We start from the raw sequence: 13,446 nt of genomic DNA on the forward strand, positions 1-13,446 counted from the left end.
TTCAAACAGAGAATAAAATTTTGAGTGTCCATTTAAGGAGTAAAAAACGATAGGTCGACCAATCACCCGTTCCATGCCCCCTTTAATTACTTTCCTTAAAAAGACATCAAAGTGAAATTTTCAAAGTAACCATTTTATCTCAAAATGACAGAACGTTTCTATCACAATGCTTCTGTGCATGGTGATCACTCTGTAAATCACGTGTGAATCTGTGATCACGTGTGAGATACCCCACCAGAATCTTCGGCCCAAGGGCTATAAGTTATACAAGTTGTTAATGTTTATATATTGATTTTGTCATGTTGTTGTATTGTTTATGTCCATTGGGCATTAGCAACAGACAGCTGGTGCAAAGAATCAGCAACCAACAGCTGATGAAAGTATGCGGACAAAAGCGTGACGTTTCAACCATGATAAAGAAAAGACGTCTCAAGTGGCTAGGTCACCTAATAAGGCAACCAGAAGAGACCCTGACACGTGAGGTACTACAAGCAGCCCCCACTTTCTCATGGAATAAAAAACCAGGTGGCCAGATGAAATCTTGGCACAACGTTGTCAGAAAGGATTTAGAACCGCTTTTGAGGGATTCCAAATGCATGGTCACACTACGCACAAGGCGTGACAGAGTTTATTTGACAACTCACGGATGACAGAGCCCAATGGAAGAATTTGGTCCAGCAGCTTCATGATACCCAGTTGGGCTGAATAGCTTTTGCCTCGTCTTAAGTAAGTAACTAAGCATTGAAATTGTTATTTTCAAAAGAAAGGGAGCCATGTTTTAGCCTCAGTCTAGAAAAAGGTTATGGGTATGTAAGTCAAAGTTTTGAGAAATATAGGAAAGAATAAGGAAACAAAAATATTTTAGCAACAGCATATGGTATTAAATTGAAACTTTCAGGGATACAACTACTAGTATTGAACTAAATCAAAAGAGTTTAGGTTTATCCTATCATCATGTCCTCTCATCAACGGTATTAAGGTGAAACTTGAAGGGCTTTAACAACTACTACTGCTTCTACAACTGAGCTAAATAAGATAGTATGTGAAATTAGATTGCCAAAAAGGCGTATATGCAATATTCCATGAAAAGCTGGAGGTATTACGTTGGAGTTTTCATAGCATGTTTTTAATGATGTTGAAGTAAATCAAAAGATACTATGTACTTTAAAGTTCGTCAAATGTTTGCATATCGTTCCACTGTAAATGATATACCATTTATTGGCAAAAATTTTTTAGCTTTTTTCCCAACAATTTCCAAGACTTTTAAAGGATTTCGGGATTGCTATCTTGGAAACTAGAAGAATTACGAGAAAAAACTTTCAGCAATAGACGTAAAATATAACAACATTTAGTGAGGGCAATACCAATTTTGTGTCTCAAATAGTAGCCTAAGGTATCTCAAAGGGAGGTATTTTGGCTTTCCTACCTCATCAATATTTTAATCCCAGTTAAGGGGCATTTTCCTATCTTAGAAATTAATTGGGCTAGAAAAATGAACCCCCCCCCAAAAAAAAGGATGCCGAGCTTCAATGATCACCTTGCAAATTGATGAAGATTTAACGTGATGATGATGTGATGAAAACAGTTGGTATTTACTAATGGTTAGGACATGGCTTGTTATGATTACTAGTACATACAGCTTGTTAGGATCTGTTGTATTTGTATATTTTTGTTGGATTTACATATGATTACAACTCTTTTGAAAAATGTAGATACCACTGAACAGTTAAAAATTTAAGCTATGCATCAATGTGTTATTTATTAAAATTCTTCGAGATTCACTTCAAAATTATTTATCAATTGACTTACCTACAGGTGAATTTTTAGAAAGACCAATTAGGCTATCCTATTTAGTTGTATTTACCTATTTACATGACTATTCAAAAATTATATTAATTCTTTTTTTTCTGATTTGATAAACATCATTAATCTTACTTAATATTGACATGTTCTCACTGTTCTTTATCTCTTCAATGGAAAAGAGTTGTACAACTTCAATGGTTATTAAAAAACCTGAATCAATGGATGCTCGTAAAATGGGCGGTACAAGTGTTTTGTTCTGCATTCAGTGTAAAAAGGACATTTTTTTTTCCTTTTTCACTACACAATTCAGTGTGGCAACTAAGGAGAAATTTTACACGATCAAAATGATCTTAATGCTTTAATAACAGCTAAAATGATAATCGTAAAAAATCACCGTTGTCAGGAATATATAAATCCAAGATGGGGGAAATATATTTTCATTTTGATGTCCATGGTGCCCTAATCATACACTTCTCTGCCACGAAAATACCCAACATGGACTTTCGCTATATACATTTAGAGTGGAAATAAGAAATTTACACCATTTTCTAGCAGGTTTTTGGAGCACGTCAGATGGATTCTGGATTGAATGATAAGAAAACAATATTGTTCGAAAACTCACCTTCATTCTCACGAATACTTGACTCAAGCTCATAAGACTTGAGATTACAATTAAGCTGTTCAGATACGTCAGGAGAAACCACCAGAGGAATATCTTCATTTTTGGGTGATAAAATAGGATATTTCCTTCCAAAAATATCCTCACTGAAATCTGGGAATGGTTCTTCAACTTCTAAAAAAAAAATGAAAATAAATCAACATTAAAGCCCTCACAAATGTAACCCTTCTGTCATTAAAAATTATGAAGAACAAATATTAATCATTACATGGTCCTACAAAAATGAGAAAAGAAAACTTAATTGTAGAAAAAATTGAAAAAAAAACATTTAGACATTGAATTAGATCTCATGTAATTGTAATAATTAATTGTATATATATATATATATATATATATATATATATATATATATATATATATATATATATATATATATATATATATATATATATATATATATATATATATATATATATATATATATATATATATATATATATATATATATATATATATATATATATATATATATATATATATATATATATATATATATATATATATATATATATATATATATATATATATATATATATATATATATATATATATATATATATATATATATATATATATATATATATATATATATATATATATATATATCTATATACATACATTTACTATCATTTCTAATTCCATAAATATCAATCTGTTTCGATGGTACACTTACCAGGCAACCCCACGCGTAACTCCGATTTAAATTGATTAATGGGTAATTCCTAGGCACTCGGGATAAGCTTATTCCATAGCTGATTCCCTCTACAAATAACTGAAAAAGCAGTCCTATTTGAAAATAGGCAAGCAGCCTCAATATCTCATCTGGTCCGAGTTTCGTGAGAATGAACATTCGACCTTTCATGAAAAAATTCCTGTAAAATAGTCTGGAAGGCACCACTTATAATATGTGTACATAAAAACCAGTTTATAAAAATTCCGCAATCCAACTGCAGGCATTATATTAATTATTCTGTCCACTGACCTGACCGAATCCCGGTTCCCTATTCCACAAAATGATCAAATGGCATTATTCTGTCAATCTACCATGGAACTGACATGATCAATAACCTTAGGGGGTAAATAGGATACCTAGGTACATGGGAGTATTGTTAATTATGTTAAAAGTAAAGATAACCAGCTAGCAATGACTAGGGTTAACCTAAAGATACAACTTGGGAAGGATATCTACTTACCAGGATACTTTGACGTTGGTAGACTCCAGTATGAGAATTTGAGAGGAACTTTCCAGCAAAAGTTAAACATCAAATTAGAGAGTGTCAAATTTGCAATGTAGGAGATGGATCAAACAATCTTAGGAAAATAATTGGTGAACTCGCTGGATGATGTTTTGGAGGAAAGTTAGAAACACAGCTAGTAATATTCGCGTAAATACTTTATGTTTAATAGAAAGGAGGGATTTGCACAAGCAATTATTTGAGTTAAATATCATATGAAAATAAGAAAAAAATAAGGAAAGCAGAAAGCATTAAAATATATGTTAAGGAGGTCTGAAGTGGATGTCATATGATTTTTTTCCAATAATAAAAAAAATATATCACTCTTAGGCCAAAGAGTGCATAATATATTATAATGATAAACCAATATGATATAGAAACACAACAATCAACGTATACCCTTCGGCTGCATAGTGCAGCCAAAGGGGGTATTATTACTCAAAATGTAGAAAATCTTTATTTGTTCAATTGCTTCCTTCGGTGTTCCATAGGGCACCATGTGAGAGAAAGTTTAAGCAAAAGATTATGTTCTATAAAGTTTAATGTGTTTAGGCTAGTGTTGTAAATGGTAAAATCGACCACAGTAAAATTGGGTTTTTTACGGTTATTGGGTTTTTTACGTTTTTTACCGAAATTTTACGGACCCTAGTAAAGTTTATAATTTACCTGTTTTACACGTTTCACCCGTATTTACCTATATTTTACTGACATATTTTATGACGCCTTGCAGGGGCGTAATTTGCTACGGGGCAATTGCCCCCTCTAGACCCTGGTTTGTCCCCCCTCCCCAAATGAAATTCATTTTTTTGCAATAAAAAACTTGTCAAATCAAAGATAAGCCTGCATAATCCAAGCATCAAGAGAATCAGGTCAGTTTTCTATAATATATATTTGCCTTTATGGTACTTTATAGCTCATTTTTTATTCTTCGCGTTCATTTTCAGTTGATTTGGGAAAATTAGCTCCAACTCCCCCTCCCAGGATTTTGATGAAATTACGCCACTGACATTCTGTAGTTAACATCGCGCAAAACTACCCAAAGGCAGGGAGAAACAGACTTGGATGTGATATTGTTATTGGGGTTTTTACTGGATACATAGGACGTAAGAAAGTAATATATTTGTTAATTGCACTCGTTAAGTTCATTTTTAAGTGTTTATAGTTGAGTGACAAATTATTTGAATAGCCCCTCTCTTGCAGCGTATCACCTTATTTACATAAACCTATTCTCTTTTAATGAACAGTTAATGTAAGCTCTGAGGTTTGAAATAAGTTACTCAAGATTATGAATATGATTTTGGAAAAAGGGGAAGTACGGTACCTAACGATTTTAGGAAAACCTTAACCAAGCCACTTTATAAGAAAGGTGATAAAACTGAGCGTGGTAATTATCGAACAATTAGTCTGGTCTCTGTAGGAAGCAAATTACTTAGTAATATGATACTTTTTCAAATGAGAGATGCCGTAGACAAAGTTTTAAGAGATGAACAGTGCGGTTTTAGAAAAGGTAAAGGATGTGCCGACCAAAATTTTCACTCTAATGTTAATAATTGAGAAGTGCCTGAGTTGTCAAACATCTTTAGTCCTCAGTTTTATAGATTAAAAGTAAGCGTTCAATTTTGATGATAGGAAAGTTTTAGTAAAGGTTTTATCCTTTTATGGTATACCAGACATTTACATTAAAGTAATTAATGCTGTGTACGAGAATAACACTGCTGCAGTTAAGGTAGGAAATGAGGTTAGTAGCTGGTTTCGCATTAAATCAGGAGTTAAGCAGGGTTGTGTTCTATCCCCCTTTATATGGATTATTTTCATGGACTTTGTGTAGCAGAGCACAGGAAAGGCAATGGGAGACCACGGAATTAAAGGGGAAGGAAAAAGTATCCTGGACTTAGATTATGCTGATGATTTAAGCATCCTAGATGAAAGTGTGAGCAAAATGAATGAACTTTTAAACATTTTGCAAGTTCAGGGTGCTAGAATAGGTTTGAAAATTAATGTTAATAAGAGTAAGTCACTAAGGCTTGGAATAAGTGAAGATGAAAAGGTTGATCAGGTGAGCAGTTTCACTTACCTTGGTAGTAGTATCAGTATAGATGGTGGGAGCAGTGAAGACGTTAAAAGCAGAATAGCGTTTTTTTTTTCACAGCTAAAAAACTATTTTTTTCACAGTGTTTTTTTCACAGCTAAACACAGATGTTTTCCAGAGAAATTGCTTAAGGATTGTTCTGGGTAACCGGCAGACTGACCATATTTCAAACAACAGGCTGTACGAAAAATGTGGTTCAATACCGCTCCGTAGGGCTATATTGAAATAAAGGTTGAGGTGGCTAGGGCACGTTGTGCGGATGAAGGACGACAGATTGCTGAAGATTGTTCTTTTCGGCCAACCGTCTAGGGCTAAAAGGAAAGCAGGTCGTCCTCGTCTGAGGCGGGAAGACGTAATAAAGAAAGATTTAAAGCAAATGGGAACTTCGTGGGAGGGTATAAAAAGGGAGGCTGTGAATAGAATGGGATGGAGGAGGAGCGCACGTAGCTGTGTTGGCCTCAGGCGGCTTGGTGCTGCGGTGAACTATTAGTAGTAGTATTTAATCACTAAAAGAGTATCAGAAAGCATTATCATTTGGCCTGTGGGTCTGTAGCAATGTTAAGTAGTCTACTAAAGCCTAGAACACATGTACCGTAAATATTATCTGCGCCGATTTGGTAAATCAGTGCCGATTTCCTTCTCTTCAGCATGAAAAGTCCAAATGCTGGAATATTACCTGAAATAAAATTATGTGTTTGGTTAAGGACTGTAGACTATCTTTAACCAAACACAGAATTTTATATTAGGTAATATTCCAATATTTACAAGTTTTAATTACCTCTTCTTACCTCTACCTCTACACTTTAGCGCTCTGATAGGCCTAGAACGTTTGTAGAGGTGTATAGGATAGTATTACGACAGACACATTGGGCAGTAAAAAAAATAAGAAAAAGGCAACGCACCCAACTATTGTCACTACAATAAACAAAGGGCAAAATATACGTTTATTTTAACGCCCACCCCCAGATAAAAGCGGAAAAAATTGCAGAGGACATACAAGGTGCTTTTTTTCTTTTTTCTGCTGATAAGTGAGAGTATTTGCAGAAGTTTTATCATAAAAAAATAAATAAATTGGAAGTCATAATTTTTTTTATAGCAAGAGAGAGGACGATTGTAAATAAAAGAAAATGCTAGATAATATGATTTGACCAGAAATTAGATGTGCCAGGAGATTGGGCCCAAATTATCCCCTGCTTTTGGCCCTAAGAAAATCAAAGCCTATTTATTATAAGTAAAACAAGTGTTTATCCAATTTATATGACCTAAACTAAATAATATTTTAACAAGACTTGGGTTTATTCAGTTTAAGAAAATTTCTACCTATTGGTTTTCAAATTAGAGATGGGGTATTACCTTTTTAAGCCTAGAAAAATCCAAATATTAAAAAATTTTTATGAAAAGCTCAAGAAATAATATAGACCAAAAAAAAAGCTCAATTGGTCTTCTAGCTAAAGAGCATCTCTGAAACAGCAATTTTGCCCAATGTTTCCTACGGAGCACCTTATTTTACAAATATTTCCTCGTATAACCAATTTTACTAAACGGGTTTTTATTTTATGTTAATTTTGCAATAGCAATTTAAGGAAGTTACTACTCTTGTGATTGTTGATTACTCTAATCAAAATAAATAAAGAAAAAAGAGATGAACAAACAGTAAATATTTTTACTCCTTACTTTTTAATTAAACAAGGAGAGACTAACCTGGTTTGCTCTCTGTTCTTTCCAAAATCTGATTCCCGATAAGCTTAAAAAAAAGAAAAATTACACAAATAAGTATGGGCAAATCTTTAGGGTTGTAATAGATTAAAATATAAAACACTTAACCACACATCTTCAAGTAATGTCAATCCTGTTATTATTGATATGAATTTAACTGCTATTATTAAAAAATAAACAAAATAAAAAAATACAACCCCGAAACTACCAGGTTATAACACAAAGAAGAAAGGGAAAATGCATCTATAAAAATTTTCTTTCACCTCAGAAGCCGTTTCATCGAAAATTTATTAATATTTCATGAGATGCACTTATATATTTATAGACAGAAAGAGCAGAGGGGTATCCCATCGATGGTGTGTAACAATGCATGTTATTAAGGGTCTTTATCCCCTTTCCTTGTGTGAAAAATGCTAAAAAAGGATCAAGTATATGCAAAATTCCAATTTATGTTAAGTAGAGAAAAAGAACATACATGGAACTTCAATCTAAACAAGTTGAAGAGCCCAACCCACTTGCCGAAAGGTTTGAATAAGCCTGTTAGCTTTAAAAACAAGAAGTGCAAAATAAGAATAAAAAAAGACTAATAAGAAATTTAAATTTGAACATTGATAAATATTATTGTTAATACTAACATTGTAAATATTAGCATTGATATTAGTGAACACATCAATCAAGTGCTTAGAAAAAAAAAGCTAAAAACTAATAAAAGAAAAACAAATGCTTACTTTTTCACTGCCATTGTCAAAATGTTCTCCATCAACTTCAAACTGACCAGGACTATTGTCCCACCCTTTGTCAATACCTACAGCAAATTCATCTTTGATTAGCTGAAAAAAACAATCCAAATAAAAATTAATGTTATCAAAGGATAATATCATTGTTATTTTTGTTGATTTTAAATTAAAATCAACCTGGTGGACTGTGATGAAAAACTTTGGAGCCATGGCTAATTGGAGTAAAGCACAGATAGTCTCATTGAGAGGCAAAGTTGACATAGATTTTGAATTAAAATCAACCTGGTGGACTGTGATGAAAAACTTCGGAGCCATGGCTAATTGGAGTAAAGCACAGACAGTCTCATTGAGAGGCAAAGTTGACATAGAATAGTAAAAAAAAATTCAGAATTGTATAAAAATAATTTCAGTTCACTTGTCGACAGATTTTCTATAGTCCATCCTAAACAAAGCTTAATCTTCCATCCAAAGTAGATAGTTTATAAACTGATAGATGAATCTATCAAATATTATGACAAAATTAAGATTACTTTCTATAGACCTTACTTGATCCTATTCAGATGAAAACAGACATATTTTGATAGCTCAGTAATATTTATTAAAACATATATGATATAAATATCTTTTTCAAATTGTTTACTGCAAATGAAGATAGTTATTCCAGGGGAATTCCTAATATGACTGTCTATGCCAGAGCAACTTTACGAGGACATATCTCCCACAAAGAAATGAAAAGGCAATTTAGCCAAATCCTTATCTTAGCATGTTGAAGGGTACGAAATTAAAAAGGTCTTAAAAATACAAAAAAAGTTACACATGGCCAGGACCCATGTAAACAAAAAGAGTTAAGGCTCTGTTCCTATCTTAAATAAAAAAGGAAAAACAGTGACCTGAAAACATAGTTTCCTTAAAATTTTAACCTATGTGGTAGAGACATCTCCTGGCAGATTTTTAACAGGACTGGAAAAAGGCCACACCTTTTATTATTACCAGAGATTTAAAATGGGAAGCAAAAGACATCTAGTCTAGTAGAAAATGGTAATACTGGGCTGCAGATGCTCAAGCTTATGTCAAAACATGGCTCCCCTCCTCTGAATATTTACATCTTTTATTCACCCAATTCTGGAATATGCAGCTCCTGTATGGCATTTTAGACTGATGACTGAAAAAAACGCCAGTATTGCAAAGAGCTCTAATGATAGTATCAAAGCAGGCAGAAAGAGCTGTTGACAAAGTTTAAAATGTAAACTCTGAAAAAAAGAAGAGAGAAACTCATGGATTTTGCAAGAAAACCTCTGATCCACCCAATCCCCAAAATACTTTTCTCCCTTCAATCCACAACAAAATGACCCCCTCGCAAGATTGCAGTGCCTGTTGAGAAACTTCAGCCAGTATGCTGTGCCCATCAGTGGTTAGTAAAAAGTTTTATATCTTGTTTTGTTATAAAGTTTTATTATCGAAACTATGAGGGCCTTTTTAATACATTTGGGTTCTTCTTTGTTAAATTTAAGTTAAATTAAGTTAATTTAAAGTTAAGTTAATTTAAGTTAAATTAAAGTTAAATTTATGCAATTTTGGCAAAGATCAGGGAGAATAATGGTAGCCTATGGGCACTTTGAACTAAACAAAACCAGAATCTGAGAAAAAAGTAATGTCTGATCAAAGAAGAAAATCTTAATAATAAAATCAGACCAAACACTTAATACTTTTTAACTGTTAAGTTAATAAATTTCTAGCCAAAGATATTTTTCAGGTGGGGATTGAGATTCTAGTGTCTAGGTATTACACAAATATCATGTTACCTTTTGAATTCAACCTAGCCTAGTTGCTTCCTGAAATTGAAATAAAATCAAATACATAAGCCATCCTTTGGTCACATGACTTTGAATAAAGTGAACCACAATAATAAAAAAAAACTTACCAGTGGGTTGCGCGCAGCAATATCTGTTTGATGAACAGAGAAACTGGCTTCAGCAGGATAGTTTACCAGCTTATCATTTGAGGTATCTGCTACAGGAGGTTCTAGATTACTCGAAGAATCTCCAGCCAAGAGGTTGTCTTCAAAGGTTGTATCTACTCTGTTTCTCTTTACAGCAGGTTGAGTCATTTGAGTATTTTGAGCAAGACAGCTAGGTTTCTGTATCTGGTTAACTGTTTCATCAGGATAAGCAAGACCTTTAACTTTAAGCATTTCAGCCACTTTTATTAATGAACTAGTTTGAGCTTGTGGAACAGTCACTTCACCTGTATACATAAAATTCACCAAAGCTAGCATGTCATGAAATTTCACATCCTTTAGAATAATAATAGGATGGGGATGTGAAATCTCTAGAAGCAGTGTTTCAAAGTAGGAACTAAAAGATGAGAGAACAAGTCTGTGACATTTGATGCTTTGGCTGTCACATGATAGGGTGACATCTGTGAAATGTTCACTGTTTAATAGAGGTAACAAAGCTCCATGAAATACATCCAGGTAGTTGTCCCACTTTAAACAAAATAGTTTTTGCTCCATTTCAAAAATAGTGACTAAATTGTTGAATGGCACAAACTTGCTGAAATAGATTGAAATATACAAAAAAATATTCAAAATCACCAGTATTATAGGCACTAAAGGAGAAAATTAAGAAAATACTCTACAATTAGAAATTAAGGAGCAACTCAGTGCATGTAGGGTAAAGGTACCAATGATTTGACAGTTTTTGTAAAAAAAAAAAAACAGTTTTCCTACTCCAGAACTCCTAATTTAAAAACTTTTGGTTTGAAAAAGGGTTCAGTATGTAGGAAAAACATCTAGGAATCTAAATGTTTGATGAGAAGTTTGAAGTTTTATCTGAAAAGGGTCCAAAACTCCGATTTTCTGAAACTAGAGCATTTTCACCTACAAATTTGACACAACAAAAAAGTTACCTGTTTTCAATGCAAGTCAGAACCCAATTCAACATGTGTTGAAATACTTAGGGAATACACGCCAGTGGAACCAGGTGTATTTGAAATGTGTTGAAATACTTGGGGAATACTTTTGGGTGGAACCTGGTGTATTCAACACTTATATACTTATTTCTTTGTTTTTCTTCAACCTTAGTTAATGTATAAAAGTATAAAACACTATTAAAAAAGTAGAAGTAATAAAACTAACAAAGTTGTTTCAAGTATGTAGTATTCAGTATAACAAAATTGGTTTAACAAATTTTAATATACAGTATTAAATACAAATAGTATTTAGTATAACAAATTAGGTATAACAAAATTGTTTCACTAGCATTTTGGAAGGAATAGGGTCTAGGAAAATGGGAGTGGATTTCAAGAAATTTATTGCTATTATATTTGATTTAGTGGATTTTATATGCTGATTCTTAGCTTCATCCAAAACATAGGTTAGTTTCTTGTTGTTTTTTTTGTGGGGGGGGGGGGCTTTTGATATTTCTATGACATGGTTCTAGGCATTTACCCTCCCCCCCAGAAAATAAGATTTTCCAAATTTGATAAAAAATTTTTAGTTCCATTGGTAAGATCTAAAGAAAGGGAAAAAAGACTTCTGTGTGAACTTTTGCATTTTTTACACCAATAAATTTGACAGCTATATTTTTGTCAGTGGACCCTGGAATTTTGACACCAATTATTTCTCATTTGTTTTATATGTTTAGTGAAGTCTTGACAGTCACCTATATTTTGACAGGGCCTGTTGCTGTCTGTCAAACATTTTGACAAGGTTACTGCTAGGTATTTGCAAAAGAAATAAATCAACTTGTAGAAGCCATTATCCATGGTTGAATTTGACTGAAGGAACATTTTTAGTGCACCTGGTATTCTACTACATTAAACAAGAATTTTTGACACTTGGAACGCTTTTGACACTTGGAACAATTTTTGACACTTGGAACAGTTTTAATGATGTAATATATGTTGCCATTCTAATTTAATTTTATCAAGAAAAAGCTGATGTGACTAGAATTAAGATAAAATCAGACGTATATTGATGTATTTGTGCCAAACCCAACTTTTTTTTGCAATAAATAACCAAGTAACAGCAGTTTGAACATTGTATACCTAAAAAATTGTTGGGAGCTCCTTTCTTGTTGAAAACAGGAAACTAACTGAATGAAATGTTATTTTCTTATCTGGGTGTACTAGATATTATGCCAATATTTCCTACCATTGAAATACAAAAATGAAAATTAATTTAGAAATTAAATTAGAAATTTAAACTTGAAACGCAAGAAATTGAAACACAATTAGAAATTAAAAAGCAACTCAGTGCATGTATTTTCCTTTGAAAGCTTTGATATTCTATTTCAATTTGTAAATATACCTAGCTTGATAGGCTAATAATTTTGTCTCTATGAATGTTGAACAATAGGGCATAGGCTATGCTTTCATAATTTGCAAGGATTTTTATATCAACATTTATACAGTTTAGTTTTAGTATTAAAACCTGGGGTGTAACCAATAAAATTCAATGTATTTCATTATAAATTAGATTTGAAATTCATTTTGATCAACAAACCCATGTGACATTGCAAAATTTGAACTGTGGATTATTGCCTCAAAATTAAGTGTCAAATACATTTTTCCAAGTCTAGTATGTTATTTTCCTAATTAATAAACATAATGTGTTTTATTATACTTACTCACCTTGGTGTTTGAATTTCCTTGTGTGTTTTATAACTGATAATATACAGTCTAAATTCCACCAAGATTTCAAAATTCCCTTATTTTGAATTTTTTCTGTCGCTGTCGCCGTTGCGCAGTTGCGAAACAATTTTCTTTTGGATGAATTTGAAAATCAAGAAATAAAGCCAAAAACCACACAATATATGTTTTGATCCCACCTAAGACGCCACCAAAGAAGGGAAACCTTGTTATAGGACCAGGATATGAAATAGTATGTCCGTTCTAATCTCCTTCTCTGTCTGTATCAAGAACCCCCTCCTTAACAAGAACAGGATCAACAGTTTCTAAACCCGAATATGATTTCTTCCGATCCTTCCCATCAGATTTCATGGATGAAACCATGATAACTGTTGGAGCTAATACTACAATAAAGAGTATTCCCCCTTTGTAGGATGTTACTTCCAACACAAAAACCCCCACGCAAGACTTTTAAAAAGTTCTCCCTCGGAATGCCAATAAATGTAAAAACATTTCTCCAGCAAAACCCTTCAATTCCCGGCCCAAGAAAGACCACAA

The 13,446-nt window shown here is 32.8% G+C and overlaps 1 protein-coding gene and 1 pseudogene across 2 annotated transcripts in view; both read right to left on the reverse strand.

Moving 5' to 3' along the window:
* LOC148945443 (uncharacterized) overlaps positions 1-8,520 on the reverse strand; it is a 30,569-nt gene extending 22,049 nt beyond the window's left edge. The window contains exons 1-3 of the mRNA XM_089099044.1: positions 8,251-8,520; positions 7,508-7,550; positions 2,426-2,596 (exon numbers count right to left, since the gene is read on the reverse strand). Coding sequence (XP_088955170.1) covers positions 2,426-2,596; positions 7,508-7,550; positions 8,251-8,520 — 484 coding nt within the window. The remainder of the gene's footprint in view (positions 1-2,425; positions 2,597-7,507; positions 7,551-8,250) is intronic.
* A 181-nt stretch (positions 8,521-8,701) lies between these two features.
* On the reverse strand, positions 8,702-12,961 carry LOC148945444 (longitudinals lacking protein-like pseudogene; annotated as a pseudogene). The gene is made up of 3 exons (XR_016142716.1): positions 12,892-12,961; positions 10,181-10,811; positions 8,702-8,758 (listed from the first exon to the last, which is right to left on the reverse strand). The product of XR_016142716.1 is annotated as a longitudinals lacking protein-like pseudogene (transcript).
* Between the last annotated feature and the right edge of the window lie 485 nt (positions 12,962-13,446).

This window comes from Artemia sp. Qi Xiang Cuo, chromosome 13, assembly GCF_049724085.1.
Source record: "Artemia sp. Qi Xiang Cuo chromosome 13, ASM4972408v1, whole genome shotgun sequence".
NCBI lineage: Eukaryota > Metazoa > Arthropoda > Branchiopoda > Anostraca > Artemiidae > Artemia > Artemia sp. Qi Xiang Cuo.